Here is a 14,803-nt window from a genome sequence, read left to right on the forward strand (position 1 = left end):
GATAAATTAACAGGCACCACATCTATTATATGCAAAGCAGGACAAGCTTGGTAAACTAGTAATATCAACCATGTGAACGTTTAATGCTAGCTAGCACCTTACCTTGGCTCCTTGCTGCACTCGCAAAACAGGTGGTCAGCCGGCCAAGCAGTCTCCTCGAAGAGTGCAATGTAATCGGCCGTGATCGGTGTCCAAAAATGCCAATTTTCGATTGTATTGAAAACTTGAAATTGTACCTCATTAAATCGGCCATTCCGATTAACTTATGGATAGGGGGCAGTATTTTCACGGCCGGATAAAAAAACGTACCCGATTTAATCTGGTTATTACTCCTGCCCAGAAACTAGAATATGCATATAATTATTAGCTTTGGATAGAAAACACTCCAAAGTTTCAAAAACTGTTTGAATGGTGTCTGTTAGTATAACAGAAGTCATATGGCAGGCCAAAACCTGAGAAGATTCCATACAGGAAGTACCCTGTCTGACCATTTCTTGGCCTTCTTTGCCATCTCTATCCAAAACAGAGTATCTCTGCTGTAACGTGACACTTCCTGAGGCTCCCATAGGCTCTCAGAAGGCGGCAGAACGTTGCTTTGCAGTCTCTAAATGAAAAACAGTAGCGCATTTGGTAAGTGGTCGATCTGAGAACAATGAGACTGGCGCGCGCGTGTACGAGACGACTCCATGTTAACATTTTCAGTCTTTGAACGAAAACAACGACTCCCGGTATGAATATTATCGCTTTTTTACGAGAATAATCGCATAAAAATTGATTTTAAACAGCGTTTGACATGCTACGAAGTACGGTAATGGAATATTTTGAATTTTTTTGTCACGATACGTGCCGGGCTACCCTTCGGATAGTGTCTTGAACGCACGAACAAAACGCCGCTATGTGGATATAACTATGGATTATTTGGAACCAAAACATTGGGTGATGAAGTAGAAGTCCTGGGAGTGCATTCTGATGAAGAACAGCAAAGGTAATCCAATTTTTCTTATAGTAAATCTGAGTTTGGTGAGTACCAAACTTGGTGGGTGTCAAAATAGCTAGCCATGATGGCCGGGCTATATACTCAGAATATTGCAAAATGTGCTTTCACCGAAAAGCTATTTTAAAATCGGACACCGCGATTGCATAAAGGAGTTCTGTATCTATAATTCTTAAAATAATTGTTGTTTTTTGTGAACGTTTATAGTGAGTAATTTAGTAAATTCACCAGAAGTGTTCGGTGAGAATGCTAGTTCTGAACGTCACATGCTAATATAAAAAGCTGTTTTTTGATATAAATATTAACTTGATTGAACAAAATATGCATGTATTGTATAACATAATGTCCTTGGAGCGTCATCTGATGAAGATCAAAGGTTAGTGCTGCATTTAGCTGTGGTTTTGTTTTTGTGACATTATATGCTAGCTTGAAAAATGGCTGTGTGATTATTTTTGGCAGGGTACTCTCCTGACATCTAATGTTTTGCTTTTGCTGTAAAGCCTTTTTGAAATAGGACAGTGTGGTTAGATAAAGGAGAGTCTTGTCTTTAAAATGGTGTAAAATAGTCATATGTTTGAAAAATTGAAGTTTTTGGATTTTCGAGGAGTTTGTATTTCGCGCCACGCCCATCATTGGATATTGGAGCAGGTGTTCCGCTAGTTGTGGTATATGGGGCAGTATTTTCACGGCCGGATTAAAAAACGTACCTGATTTAATCTGGTTACTACTATTGCCCAGAACCTAGAATATGCATATAGTAGATTTGGATAGAAAACACTCTAAAGTTTCTAAAACTGTTTGAATGGTGTCTGTGTGTATAACAGAACTCATATGGCAGGACAAAACCTGAGAAGATTCCATACAGGAAGTGCCCTGTCTGACAATTTGTTGTCCTTCTATTGCATCTCCATCAAAAATACAGCATCTGTGCTGTAACGTGACACTTTCTAAAGCTTCCATTGGCTCTCTAAAGCCGCCAGAAAGTGGAATGGGTTGTCTGCTGTCTCTGGGCAAAGAACAGCAGCAGAATTTGTAAGTGGTCAGCCAGTGAGACTGAGATGCGCGTTCACGAGACTTCTCCATGTTTTTCTTTCTCTCTCTGAATGAATACAACGTTGCCCGGTTGGAATATTATCGCTATTTTACGAGAAAAGTAGAATAAAATTTGATTTTAACCTCTCTGGCAACAGCCAGTGTAATCCCGTGGCGCGTTATTCAAATACCTTAGAAATGCTATTACTTCAATTTCTCAAACATATGACTATTTTACACCATTTTAAAGACAAGACTCTCCTTTATCTAACCACACTGTCCGATTTCAAAAAGGTTTTACAGCGAAAGCAAAACATTAGATTATGTCAGCAGAGTACCCAGCCAGAAATAATCAGACACCCATGTTTCAAGGTAGCATATAATGTCACAAAAACAAAACCACAGCTAAATGCAGCACTAACCTTTGATCTTCATCAGATGACACTCCTAGGACATTATGTTATACAATACATGCATGTTTTGTTCAATCAAGTTCATATTTATATCAAAACATCTTTTTACATTAGCATGTGATGTTCAGAACTAGCATACCCACCGAAAACTTCCGGTGAATTTACTAAATTACTCACGATAAACATTGACAAAATACATAACAATTATTTTAAGAATTATAGATACAGAACTCCTTTATGCAATCGCGGTGTCCGATTTTAAAATAGCTTTTCGGCGAAAGCACATTTTGCAATATTCTGAGTACATAGCTCGGCCATCACGGCTAGCTAATTTGACACCCACCAAGTTTGGGACAACCTAAACTCAGAATTACTATTAGAAAAATTGGATTACCTTTGCTGTTCTTCGTCAGAATGCACTCCCAGGACTTCTACTTCAACAACAAATCTTGTTTTGGTTCCAAATAATCCATAGTTATATCCAAATACCGCCGTTTTGTTCGTGTGTACAGGTCAATATCCGAAGGGTAACGCGCGACCGCATTTCGTGACAAAACATTTCAAAATATTCCATTACCGTACTTAGAAGCATGTCAAACGCTGTTTAAGAATATTCAGAGACTTGTCCCGAAGCCACTCCTGCATTGTCTTGGCTGTGTGCTTCAGGTCGTTGTCCTGTTGGAAGGTGAACCGTCACACCAGTCTGAGGTCTAGAGCAGGTTGTCAGGAAACGCTGTATTTTGCTCCGTTCAGCTTTCCCTCAATCCAGACTGGTCGACTAGTCTCTGCCCCTGAAATACATCCCCTAAGCATGACGCTGCTTCACCGTAGGAATGGTATCAAATCAAACTTTGTCACATGCGGCGAATTCAACAAGTGTAGACCTTACCATGAAATGCTTAGTTACAAGTCCTTAACCAACAATGGAGTTCAAGATGAGTTAAGAAAATATTTACCAAATAGACTAAAGTAAAAAAATGATAAAAAAGAAAAGAACAACTAGGCCATATACAGGGGGTACAGGTACAGTGTCAGTGTGCGGGGGTACAGGTTAGTTGAGGTAATTTGTACATGTAGGTAGGGGTGAACTGACTATGCATAGATAATAAACAGCGAGTAGCAGCAGTGTACAAAAGAGGGGGGGGTAGAAGCTCTTGAGGAGCCTTTTGGTCCTAGACTTGGCACTCAGGTACCACTTGCCGTGTGGTAGCTGGGAGAACAGTCTATTACTAGGGTGGCTGGAGACTGACAATTTTATGGGCTTTCCACAAGGAAGCTTGGCCTCAGTGATGTACTGGGCTGTACACACTACCCTCTGTAGCGCCTTATGGTCAGATGCCGAGCAGTTGCCATACTAGGCGGTGATGCAACCGGTCAGGATGCTCTCGATGGTGCAGCTGTAGAACCTTGAGGATCTGGGGACACATGCCAAATCTTTTCAGTCTCCTGAGGGGGAATAGGTTTTGTCGTGCCCTGTTCACAACTGTCTTGGTATGTTTGGACCATGATAGTTGGCTGGTGATGTGGACACCAAGGAACTTGAAACTCTCGACCCGCTCCACTACAGCCCCGTCAATGCTAATTGCGGACTGTTCGGCCCGCTTTTTCCTGTAGTCCACAATCAGCTCCTTTGTCTTGCTCACATTGAGGGAGAGGTTGTTATCCTGGCACCACACCGCCAGTTCACCGACTTCCCTATAGGCCGTCTCATCGTTGTCGGTGTTCAGGCCTACCACTGTTGATGGTGTTGGGAGTTGTGTATGGCTACGCAGTCGTGGGTGAACAGGGAGTACAGGACGGGACTAAGTACACACCCCTGAGGGGCCCCAGTATTGGCTTGGTGATGAGCGGTGCCTGGTTTCCTCCAGATGTGACGCTTGGCATTCAGGCCAAAGAGTTCAATCTTGGTTTCATCAGACCAGAGAATCTTGTTTCTCATGGTCTAAGAGTCCTTTAGATGCCTTTTAGCAAATTCCAAGCGGGCTGTCATGTGCCTTTTACTGAGGAGTGGCTTACGTCTGTCCACTCCACCAATCAGTCCATTATGATAGAGTGCTGCAGAGCTGGTTGGCTTCTGGACAGTTCTTCCATCTCCACAGAGTAACTCTGGAGCTCTGTCAGAGTGACCATTGGGTTCATGGTCACCTCCCTGTCCAAGGCCCTTTACCACTTGGTGGTTCCAAACTTCTTCAATGTAATAATGATGGAGGGCACTGTGTTCTTGGGTACCTTCAAAGCTGCAGAAATGTTTAGGCACCCTTCCACAGATCAGTGAAAAAAATGTGAAGGTTCTGAATACATTCTAAATGCACTGTATAGGGCATGTATCTTTCCGACATACTTTATATCTGGTTTAAGTTATTTAAAAACACAAAAACGTTTTAACATGCGAAAATGTATATTATTATTATTATTATTAATTTTTTTTTAAATATGAATAAAATGTATAGCTTGGAATTAGGTGTCCCGATAAACTGCTTACGCGGCCTGCACTAGAGTGTCTATCGTCGAAAAATCCATGAACACACTTGTCGTTGCAGCATCTGCTCTGGATAAGTGAAGTCAAATAAATACTTGCTAAGTTCCTTACCAGCCGGTACAATCTCTAAACCAACCATCTTGGGACCACTGCCAAAGATCTGCATGGTCTTGGGCTCTTTGTTTTCCCGCTAGGAGAGGAGACAAAAACATAATACAACATCAGGGAACGTTCCTGGGATGAGTCCAAAATGTTACCCTTTTCCCTATATAGTGCACTACTTCTGACCAGAGCATTATGCAGGCCCCAAAGTAGTGTACTATATAGAGAATAGGGTCTATTTCAGATGCTGAGTCCTGGAGAGATGTCCAGGAAACAGTTAGATCCTGTTGGAATGACAAACATCAACCACTGACTGGAGAGTTCTACTGACTGCAGCTGGGGGATCTAGGACATGATGAAGAGGCAGAAGCTGGGTCGCTGTTCAATTAAAAAGGTAGCCAACAACAGTAATGTGATATTGGGCCTGGATAATCAATGAATCCATGGTGATACTTCTGTAGGCTTTTTGTTTGTTGCTGTATATTGCATGTAATTTGGATGTCTTTATGCCAAAATACACAAAACAATTGCCATACAGTAAGTTCACTGGACCACCTCTAGCAGGGTTTCCGTTAACCTGAAATAGCAGGCTTCTGGCAGATTTTTTTTTTTTTAAAGCCGATAAAATTGGCGCTGGCAAATTTCCGGGGGAATAATAAAACATTTTTAAAAATCATTGCGAAATAATGCTCGTCGGTCTATAGGTTTATTGGCATACTGTTGTGGAATGAAAATTAGCACGTGTACAGTATATTCGTTATGCATCTTATCCATCACATGCGTACCGATTAGAGGTCGACCGATTAATCGGAATAGCCGATAACTTGAAATCGGCCCCAATTATTCATAACAATCCGTAATCGGCATTTTTGGCCACCGATCATGGCCGATTACGCTGCACTCCACGAGGGGACTGCGTGGCAGGCTGACTACCTGTTATGCGAGTGCAGCAAGGAGCCAAGGTAAGGTGCTAGCTAGCATTAAACGTATCTTATAAAAAACAATCAAACATAACTAGTAACTACACATGGTTGATATTACTAGTTTATCTAGCTTGTCCTGTGTTGCATATAATCGATGCGGTGCATATTAATTTAGCATCGAATCATAGCCTACTTCACCAAACGGGTGATGATTTAACAAGCTGATAAGAGAATTATCTAATGAAGGTAAATTAATCAATAATCCATTATGAATTAGTAGTTATGTAGCATGGATAAAAACTGAGTCAATGTACTGAACGTTAGTCCCATCAAGTCTAGACATGGGTGTGTGAAATACCGGGAGGAGCCTTCAAGGTTCTCCTAATCTATGGGGAAAGGAACAGGCAGTGCTGGAACAGTGGTAGCAGGTCAAGGAAGAGATACTGTTCACCTACTGTCTGTGCGTATATGTGTGCATAGGTTATCTACTTTTGGGTGTGGATGTGTGTGCGTAAGCGGAGAGAGGATAAAATGAACATCTTTGTGTATGTTAGGCAGAACGTTCTCTGAATAAACTGTACAAGACCTTTTGCAGAGTCCTTGTCTAATTATTAACCCAGTGTCTTACAAACCCTGGGGATTAGTCAAGGCTTATTGATTGCTAATTATTATCATTAAGATATAAAATTCCGTTAACAATTGGTCCTTCGAGCTCGGAACTCAATATCTGCTCCTGTTGGTCCAGGGAGACACCGAAACCGGGCACGGGCGAATGAAATATCCGTAGATTAAAGACCTGGCCTCTCTCTGTGGGTTCTTTACAGGCCAGTGGCAAACTGGTATGCGACAGAAGCGGTGACGAGATCCAACCTACATTGAATTCTCAGCTGCAAGATAAGGTCAGTAATCTTTATTCATTAGTTTGGGGTTAAATTCTAAACTTACTAAAAATGTACTTAGAATGGACTGGATTAAATTCCTATTAAGCATTGGTCAAGATAAATGTGAGGGAGGATTTTAACTGTAAAACTAACAAAAAGTAAGATTTGTATCAGGTAAACCGTCCATATAATCTAATGTAGAGAAAGTTTAAGACAAAAGTATCTATGTTAGTGTTGGCGGCACTGGGTCACAGATCTAAGTAAGACCTAAATGTAAAACTGGTTGCAGTAAGACCTAAATGTAAAACTGGTTGCAGTAAGACCTAAATGTAAAACTGGTTGAAGTACAGTATTTAACAATAAGACTGGTTGCAGTAAGACCTAAATGTAAAACTGGTTGAAGTACAGTATTTAACAGTAAGACCTAACAGTAAAACTGGTCGAAGTACAGTAGCCGGAAAACGTAATGTAGAAGGCGAAATAAAGATAGTCCTAGACTAACGTAACTTGCCTAACAGGAGTAAGTGAGAAAACAGTAGAAGCACACACATAGATTGTGAGAATTGGAGCTAATATTGAGACCTAAACGATAACTGGTCAATAATATATTAGGCGGAAAACATAATATCGAAGGCGAAATATAATAACATTTATAAGAACGTAGGTCAGGGGTATAATTTGTATGAATATAGATCGCCTGTCAAAATACATTTTAGAGGGGATAATCGAGGTCTACCGGAGGCGCGCAAAATAGGTCTGATTATTCCAAAAAGGAGGAAGGAGGTTACACCCATAGAAAGTGAGAATACATATTAGAAAATAAATGTAGTAATTGAGTAAGTACACACATATTGTGAGAATAAGCATAACAGTAATTGAACAAACATGGGTGGTAAATCCTCAAAGGAGAGAAAGAGAGAAAGATATGAACACGAACAGAGAGAGCAAGCCATAGCCAGGGAGAGGAAAGAAGAGCCAGAACCAAGAGAGTCTAACCTTTAAAAGTGACTGGCACCATATAATAAGCCAGGGCTGAGGGAGGTTCAATCAGATTGGGAGGAGGATCAGTGTCCTCTCATAGAGCTTCCTAATCCTAGGGCAGGCGAAGCTGATCAATCAGATACCTTACAAGTGTATCGATCCTGGACTCAGAGAGATGTCGCAAGAGCAGTTGAGGGAATAGTACATCCAAAAACAGGAATAGAAGGGTTTAGGAGAGATATGGAGGGACTGACCGAGAGTTTTAAACTAAATACAGGAGAATTGGAAAGGGCTGTCCGACAGATAGTGGGGAAAGACTGGGCAGCAGTGAAGGGAGCCTGGGTTCCAGGGCAAGGAGGAGAACCGGTTTTACCATGGGCAGGAGATGGAGATTATGCAGACAAATTGACACAGCTCTGTAATAATCTTAGGGACTATTACCATAGACATGCGGACTTTTCAAAGATACATGAGTGTAAACAAGGGGATGGGGAAACAGTAAGCCAGTATTTAGAGAGACGTGTTCAATGCTAATAGTGGACTGGTAGATCCTAGACAGGGAGACGACGGACCTTACCACAGTTAAAAATAACCTTCTTGAGTGGCATGAAGCCTGAAATTTGCCAAATCATAAAAGAGACTGATAGGGTGGAGAATAACCACATTGGCCGAAGTAAAGAGGTATGCTATACACCATGAGCATAATGGCAAGGAAAATAAAAGTAAGAAAGAACAGACAGGAGTAGAAAATTTGATCGCCACTCTTGGGGAAATTGCAAGAAATTTTTTAAAAAGAAAGGGTGGTATGAATTTTGACTTCTATGGTGGCTTCCCTGTGTGGTCTGATCAGCCACATTGAGAAACCATTTGGAGAGTGAATTTAAGGTCATTTGTAATACTAATTTTAAGGGAATCTGTATAACTGATAATTATGATGGAGTTAAAAATCTTAGACACAATTGATAATTTGAAGCAATGAGAAGACTAAAAGGGCAAAGCCTTAGACTAAGCGTAGGCTTCCTTAAGTCTATTTTCCGAGAACGATAAGGGTACAAAAATGTTATTTTGTGACCAGTAGTAGTATTTTTATACATTATTTAGATAAGTATTTTCCTTTAGGTAGTAGGAAGAGATTTAACACAACAAGGCTGTGGAATTGATATAATAGTATTATTATATATGCTATTGAACAAGGTTATTGAGTTAGCAAGAAAAGTTTAATAATGGTAGACTTATGTCAAGTATTTAGTATATATTCTAAGCCAACAGGACAAGAATATATGACATCTGTAGGTGATCCAGGATCATTGAGGGTATCAAGATAAATTTAAGTAGCTATGGAATAATCTTGATATTAAGACTATAGACAGGTTGATTTTTCTAAAAATCCAGGAGTGCAACAAGGGAGACAGTGAGACATTTAGTTAATATTTGGAAACAACCCATATTTGATACTGACTGTTATGAGAAAAGAGTGACAAACAGATAGAAGTTAGGGCAGACGGAGAAGTCCTCCCCCGCACTGCTGAAACCTTGAGGGTTTGGGAGTAGCAGGAAGAAAGGAGGGGGGCCAGCAGGAGAAGATAGGAAGATAATTTAGTTTGGGTTGCTTAACTTTAGGATATTAATTCATGGAGAGACTATCGGCTCCATTGGCATGTATTTTAGTTTTGATTTTAACTTACATCTAGATGTGCCGCTAGCGGAACGCCTCGCCAATATCCAATGATAGAGCGTGGCGCGAATTACAAACACCTCAGAAATCCCAAAACGTCCATTTTTCAAACATATGACTATTTTACACCATTTTAAAGACAAGACTCCTTTATGTAACCACATTCTCCGATTTTAAAAAGGCTTTACAACGAAAGCAAAACATTAGATTATGTCAGGAGAGTACCCAGACAGAAATAATCACACACCCATTTTTCAAGCTAGGATATAATGTCACAAAAACCAAAACCACAGCTAAATGCAGCACTAACCTTTGATGATCTTCATCAGATGACACTCCTAGGACATTATGTTATACAATACATGCATGTTTTGTTCAATCAAGTTCATATTTATATCAAAAAACAGCTTTTTTACATTAGCATGTGACTTTCAGAACTAGCATACCACCCGAAAACTTCCGGTGAATTTACTAAATTACTCACGATAAACGTTCACAAAAAACATAACAATTATTTTAAGAACTATAGATACAGAACTCCTTTATGCAATCGCTATGTCCGATTTTAAAATAGCTTTTCGGTGAAAGCACATTTTGCAATATTCTGAGTATATAGCCCGGCCATCATGGCTAGCTATTTTGACACCCACCAAGTTTGGCACTCACCAAACTCAGATTTACTATAAGAAAAATTGGATTACCTTTGCTGTTCTTCGCCAGAATGCACTCCCAGGACTTCTATTTCAACACCCAATGTTGTTTTGATTCCAAATAATCCATAGTTATATCCAAATAGCTGCGTTTTGTTCTTGCGTTCAAGACACTATCCAAAGGGTGACGTGCCGGCACGTATCGTGACCAAAAAATTCAAAATATTCTATTACTGTACTTCGAAGCATGTCAAACGCTGTTTAAAATCAATTTTTATGCAATTTTTCTCGTAAAATAGCGATAATATTCAGACCGGGAGACCTTGTTTTCGTTCAAACACTGAAAATAGAAAATGGAGTCTTCACATGCACGCGCGCCCCCGTGTCATTGTTCTCAGAACGACCACTTTCCAAAAGCCCTACTGTTTTTCGCCCAGTGACTGCAGAGTCATCATTCCCCGTTCTGGCGCCTTCTGAGAACCTATGGGAGCCTTAGAAAATGTCATGTTACAGCAGAGATCCTCTATTTTCGATAAAGAGGCTATAGAAGGCCAAGAAATGGTCAGAGAGGGCACTTCCTGCAAGGAATCTTCTCAGGTTTGGCCTGCCATATGAGTTCTGTTATACTCAGACACCATTCAAACAGTTTTAGAAACTTCAGAGTGTTTTCTATCCAAATCTACTAATTATATGCATATTCTCATTTCTGGGCAAGAGTAGTAACCAGTTTAAATCGGGTACGTTTTTTATCCGGCCGTGAAAATACTGCCCCCTAGTCCCAACAGGTTAATATAACTGCACTGTCCAATTTACAGTAGCTATTACTGCGAAAAAATGCCATGCTATTGTTTGAGGAGAGCTCCTAACAACAAAACACTTTTTTTTACCATGATAGGTTTGATAAATTCACCTCTGAAGGTGAAATGTGTACTTAAATTCTGAAATCTTTCTGATTTATCATCTAAAGGGTCCCAGAAATAACCTGAAGTGTTTTGTTAAATAAAATCCTTTTTCATATCCTAAAAAGGTCCATATAGCATGCACGATCAATTTTGTATTTCCATTCGTTCAATTTGCAAATTTGTGAAAATATAACCCTAAACATGGTTTCAACTAGTCAAATCACATTAGTATGCATTCCTCAGAAATCCTAGAACGTAACCAGACTTCGCTATATCATTAGGGGTTTAGTATATCCTATAGGACACCAAGTTTGGTCAGAGAGCGACGCCTTCATGGCACGCCGATGATGCGGGCGGTCTTCACCTGATCGACCAATCGGGGTCAAACAAAGCTAGCGAGATAGCCAATGAGCAGAAACCCATATGTCACAAAATGTAGCTGCTAACCTTGTGCGACACAAATTATAAGAATATGAATGTAAATGTCTCCTTCACGATTTGCCCAAATGTACCTGGTGATTTCACACTAAATGTCATGTAGTTTGCTCATACTTCAAGTTATCCGTCTGAAACTTTGCACATACACTGCTGCCATTTTGTGGACACAATCGGATTTACAACCAGAGTGATGGCTAGACGTTGGACCTTTCTGTAGCATTTCAAAGATGGTAGGGGAGAAAAAAACGGTTGTTTTTTTCTTTGTATTTTCTCCTACCAGATCTATTGTGTTATATTCTCTTACATTCAATTCACATTTCCACAAACTTCAAAATGTTAACTTTCAAATGGTACCAAGAATATGCATATCCTTGCTTCAGGGCCCAAGCTACAGGCAGTTAGATTTGGGTATGTCATTTTAGGCAAAACATTTTTTTAAAAGGGGACCATCCCTAAGAAGTTTTAAAATGCTGCTGGTCAAATGTCCGGCGCTACATTTTCCAAACGGAAACCCTGGCATATCCATACATTAGATAAGTATTGGGCACAGTATCTCAATTAGCAGCATATAAACTACAACCCCCAACCTAACTTTCTACAGCACTTGTAATAAGAAATAGACTGTTCTGAATTACACAAGAGGAAAAGATCATTCCATTACATTAACCTGTTAGGGCTAGGGGGCAGTATTTACACGGCCGGATACATTTTTTTACCCGATTTAATCTGGTTACTACTCCTGCCCAGTAACTAGAATATGCATATAATTATTGGCTTTGGATAGAAAACACCCTAAAGTTTCTAAAACTGTTTGAATGGTGTCTGTGAGTATAACAGAACTCATAACGCAGGCAAAAACCTGAGAAGATTTCATGCAGGAAGTGGCCTGTCTGACAAGGAGTCGTTCTTCTTGTCTCTGTTTATTGAAGAGTGAGGATCTTAGCTGTAACGTGACACTTCCTACGGCTCCCATAGGCTCTCAGAGCCCGGGAAAAAGCTGAACGATATCGAGGCAGCCTCTGGCTGAAACACATTATAGCCTTTGCCAAGTGGCCGATCAGAGGACAAAGGAATGCCCGAGTCGACCCCGTGCTGTATTTTCTTTCGGCTGTTTACCTAATTGCAGATTCCCGGTCGGAATATTATCGCTTTTTTACGAGAAAAATGGCATAAAAATTGATTTTAAACAGCGGTTGACATGCTTCGAAGTACGGTAATGAAATATTTAGAAATCTTTTGTCACGAAATGCGCCGTGCGCGTGACCCTTATTTACCATTGGGATAGTGTCTTGAACGCACGAACAAAACGTCGCTGTTGGAACATAACTATGGATTATTTTGGACCAAACCTACATTTGTTATTGAAGTAGAAGTCCTGGGAGTGCATTCTGACGAAGAACAGGAAAGGTAATTAAACTTTTCTAATAGTAAATCTGACTTTGGTGAGTGCTAAACTTGCTGGGTGTCTAAATAGCTAGCCCTGTGATGCCGGGCTATCTACTTTAGAATATTGCAAAATGTGCTTTCACCGAAAAAGCTATTTTAAAATCGGACATATCGAGTGTATAGAGGAGTTCTATAATTCTTAAAATAATTGTTATGCTTTTTGTGAACGTTTATCGTGAGTAATTTAGTAAATAGTTAGTAAATTCATCGGAAGTTTGCGGGGGGTATGCTAGTTCTGAACGTCACATGCTAATGTAAAAAGCTGGTTTTTGATATAAATATGAACTTGATTGAACAAAACATGCATGTATTGTATAACATAATGTCCTAGGTGTGTCATCTGATGAAGATCATCAAAGGTTAGTGCTGCATTTAACTGTCTTCTGGGTTTTTGTGACATTATATGCTAGCTTGAAAAATTATTTCTGGCTGGGTACTCTGCTGACATAATCTAATGTTTTGCTTTCGTTGTAAATCCTTTTTGAAATCGGACAGTGTGGTTCGATTAACGAGAGTCTTGTCTTTAAATAGCTGTAAAATAGTCATATGTTTGAGAAATTGAAGTAATAGCATTTCTAAGGTATTTGAAAATCGCGCCACAGGATTCAACTGGCTGTTACGTAGGTGGGACGATTTGGTGCCACCTGCCCTAGAGAGGTTAAAGCGAACAAAAAGGAGGTATTTGGACATAAATATGGACTTTATCAAAACAAATGAACATTTATTGTGGAACTGGGATTCCTGGGAGTGCATTCCGATGAAAATCATCAAAGGTAAGTGAATATTTATAATGCTATTTCTGAGTTTTGTTGACTCCACAAATTGCCGGGTTTGGTTTTGTGACTGAGCGCTGTACTCAGATTGCAAAGAGTGCTTTCGCTGTAAAGCTTTTTTGAAATCTGACACAGCGGTTGCATTAAGCAAAAAAGAGACGTGTAAAGATGCAGATAATTGTTTGTAAATCACCATGTGAAATCAAAATGAAACTGATAAAATAAAATATAAAAACAGTCTCCAGTGATCACCTCATCACCGACCTCGGACTTCAGACGGCGGGAGCGTCGCTCAGGGAGCGGGCAGTCCTTATTCTGAGTCCCGTCACTCAGGCTGTCCCTCTCTCGGTTCTCTTCATCCTCATCCTCCTCCTCTTCCCCAATGCCCTCATCCTGCACCTCTCCGTCATCTCCCTCCTCGTACAGATGGTGGATACTCTGAGGGGGAGAGAGAGGGTAGGGAGCAGAGTTAAAAGTCAGCAACAGAGGAAGGAGAAGGCCTACTTACCCACTTCAAAACAACCTGGTGGTAAGGTAGGTGTTACTGTGGCAGATGTAAGGTGTTGGTTGATAGATTCTTGGAGAGTGGTTGAATAGAGCAGGGAGTAGTAACATTTCAAATCAAATTGTATTTGTCACATGCGCCGAATGGGGTATATAGGTCCTGGATGGCAGGAAGCTTGGCCCCAGTGATGTACTGGGCCGTTCGCACCACCCTCTGTAGTGTCTTGTGGTCGAAGGCCAAGCAGTTGCCATACCAGGCAGTGATGCAACCCATCAGGATACTCTCGATGGTGCAGCTGTAGAACCTTTTGAGGATCTGAGGGGGAATAGGTTTTGTCATGCCCTCACGACGGAATTGGTGTGCTTGGACCATGTTAGTTTGTTGGTGATGTGGACGCCAAGGAACTTGAAGCTGCTCGGTCCTCCTTTTCCTGTAGTCCACAATCATGTCCTTTGGTCTTTATCATGTTGAGGGAGAGGTTGCTGTACTGGCACCACAAGGTGTCGTCGTTTGTTGGTGATCAGGCCTACCACTGTTTTGTCATCGGCAAACTTAATGGTGTTGGAATCATGCCTTGCCATACAGTCATGAGTGAGCAGGGAGTACAGG

At 40.6% G+C, this 14,803-nt stretch overlaps 1 protein-coding gene across 6 annotated transcripts in view; it reads right to left on the minus strand.

Moving 5' to 3' along the window:
- The window catches only part of LOC115198640 (lysine-specific demethylase 5A), an 83,940-nt gene that overhangs the window by 56,017 nt on the left and 13,120 nt on the right, over window positions 1-14,803 (minus strand). For 4 of the 6 annotated variants that reach the window (XM_029760727.1, XM_029760726.1, XM_029760725.1 and 1 more), the window contains exons 5-6: window positions 13,942-14,127; window positions 5,030-5,108 (exon numbers count right to left, since the gene is read on the minus strand). In XM_029760727.1, coding sequence (XP_029616587.1) covers window positions 5,030-5,108; window positions 13,942-14,127 — 265 coding nt within the window. The remainder of the gene's footprint in view (window positions 1-5,029; window positions 5,109-13,941; window positions 14,128-14,803) is intronic. The other 2 variants (XM_029760724.1, XM_029760728.1) reach the window with 2 other exon arrangements.

Source organism: Salmo trutta, chromosome 8, assembly GCF_901001165.1.
Source record: "Salmo trutta chromosome 8, fSalTru1.1, whole genome shotgun sequence".
In the NCBI taxonomy this organism is placed as follows: domain Eukaryota; kingdom Metazoa; phylum Chordata; class Actinopteri; order Salmoniformes; family Salmonidae; genus Salmo; species Salmo trutta.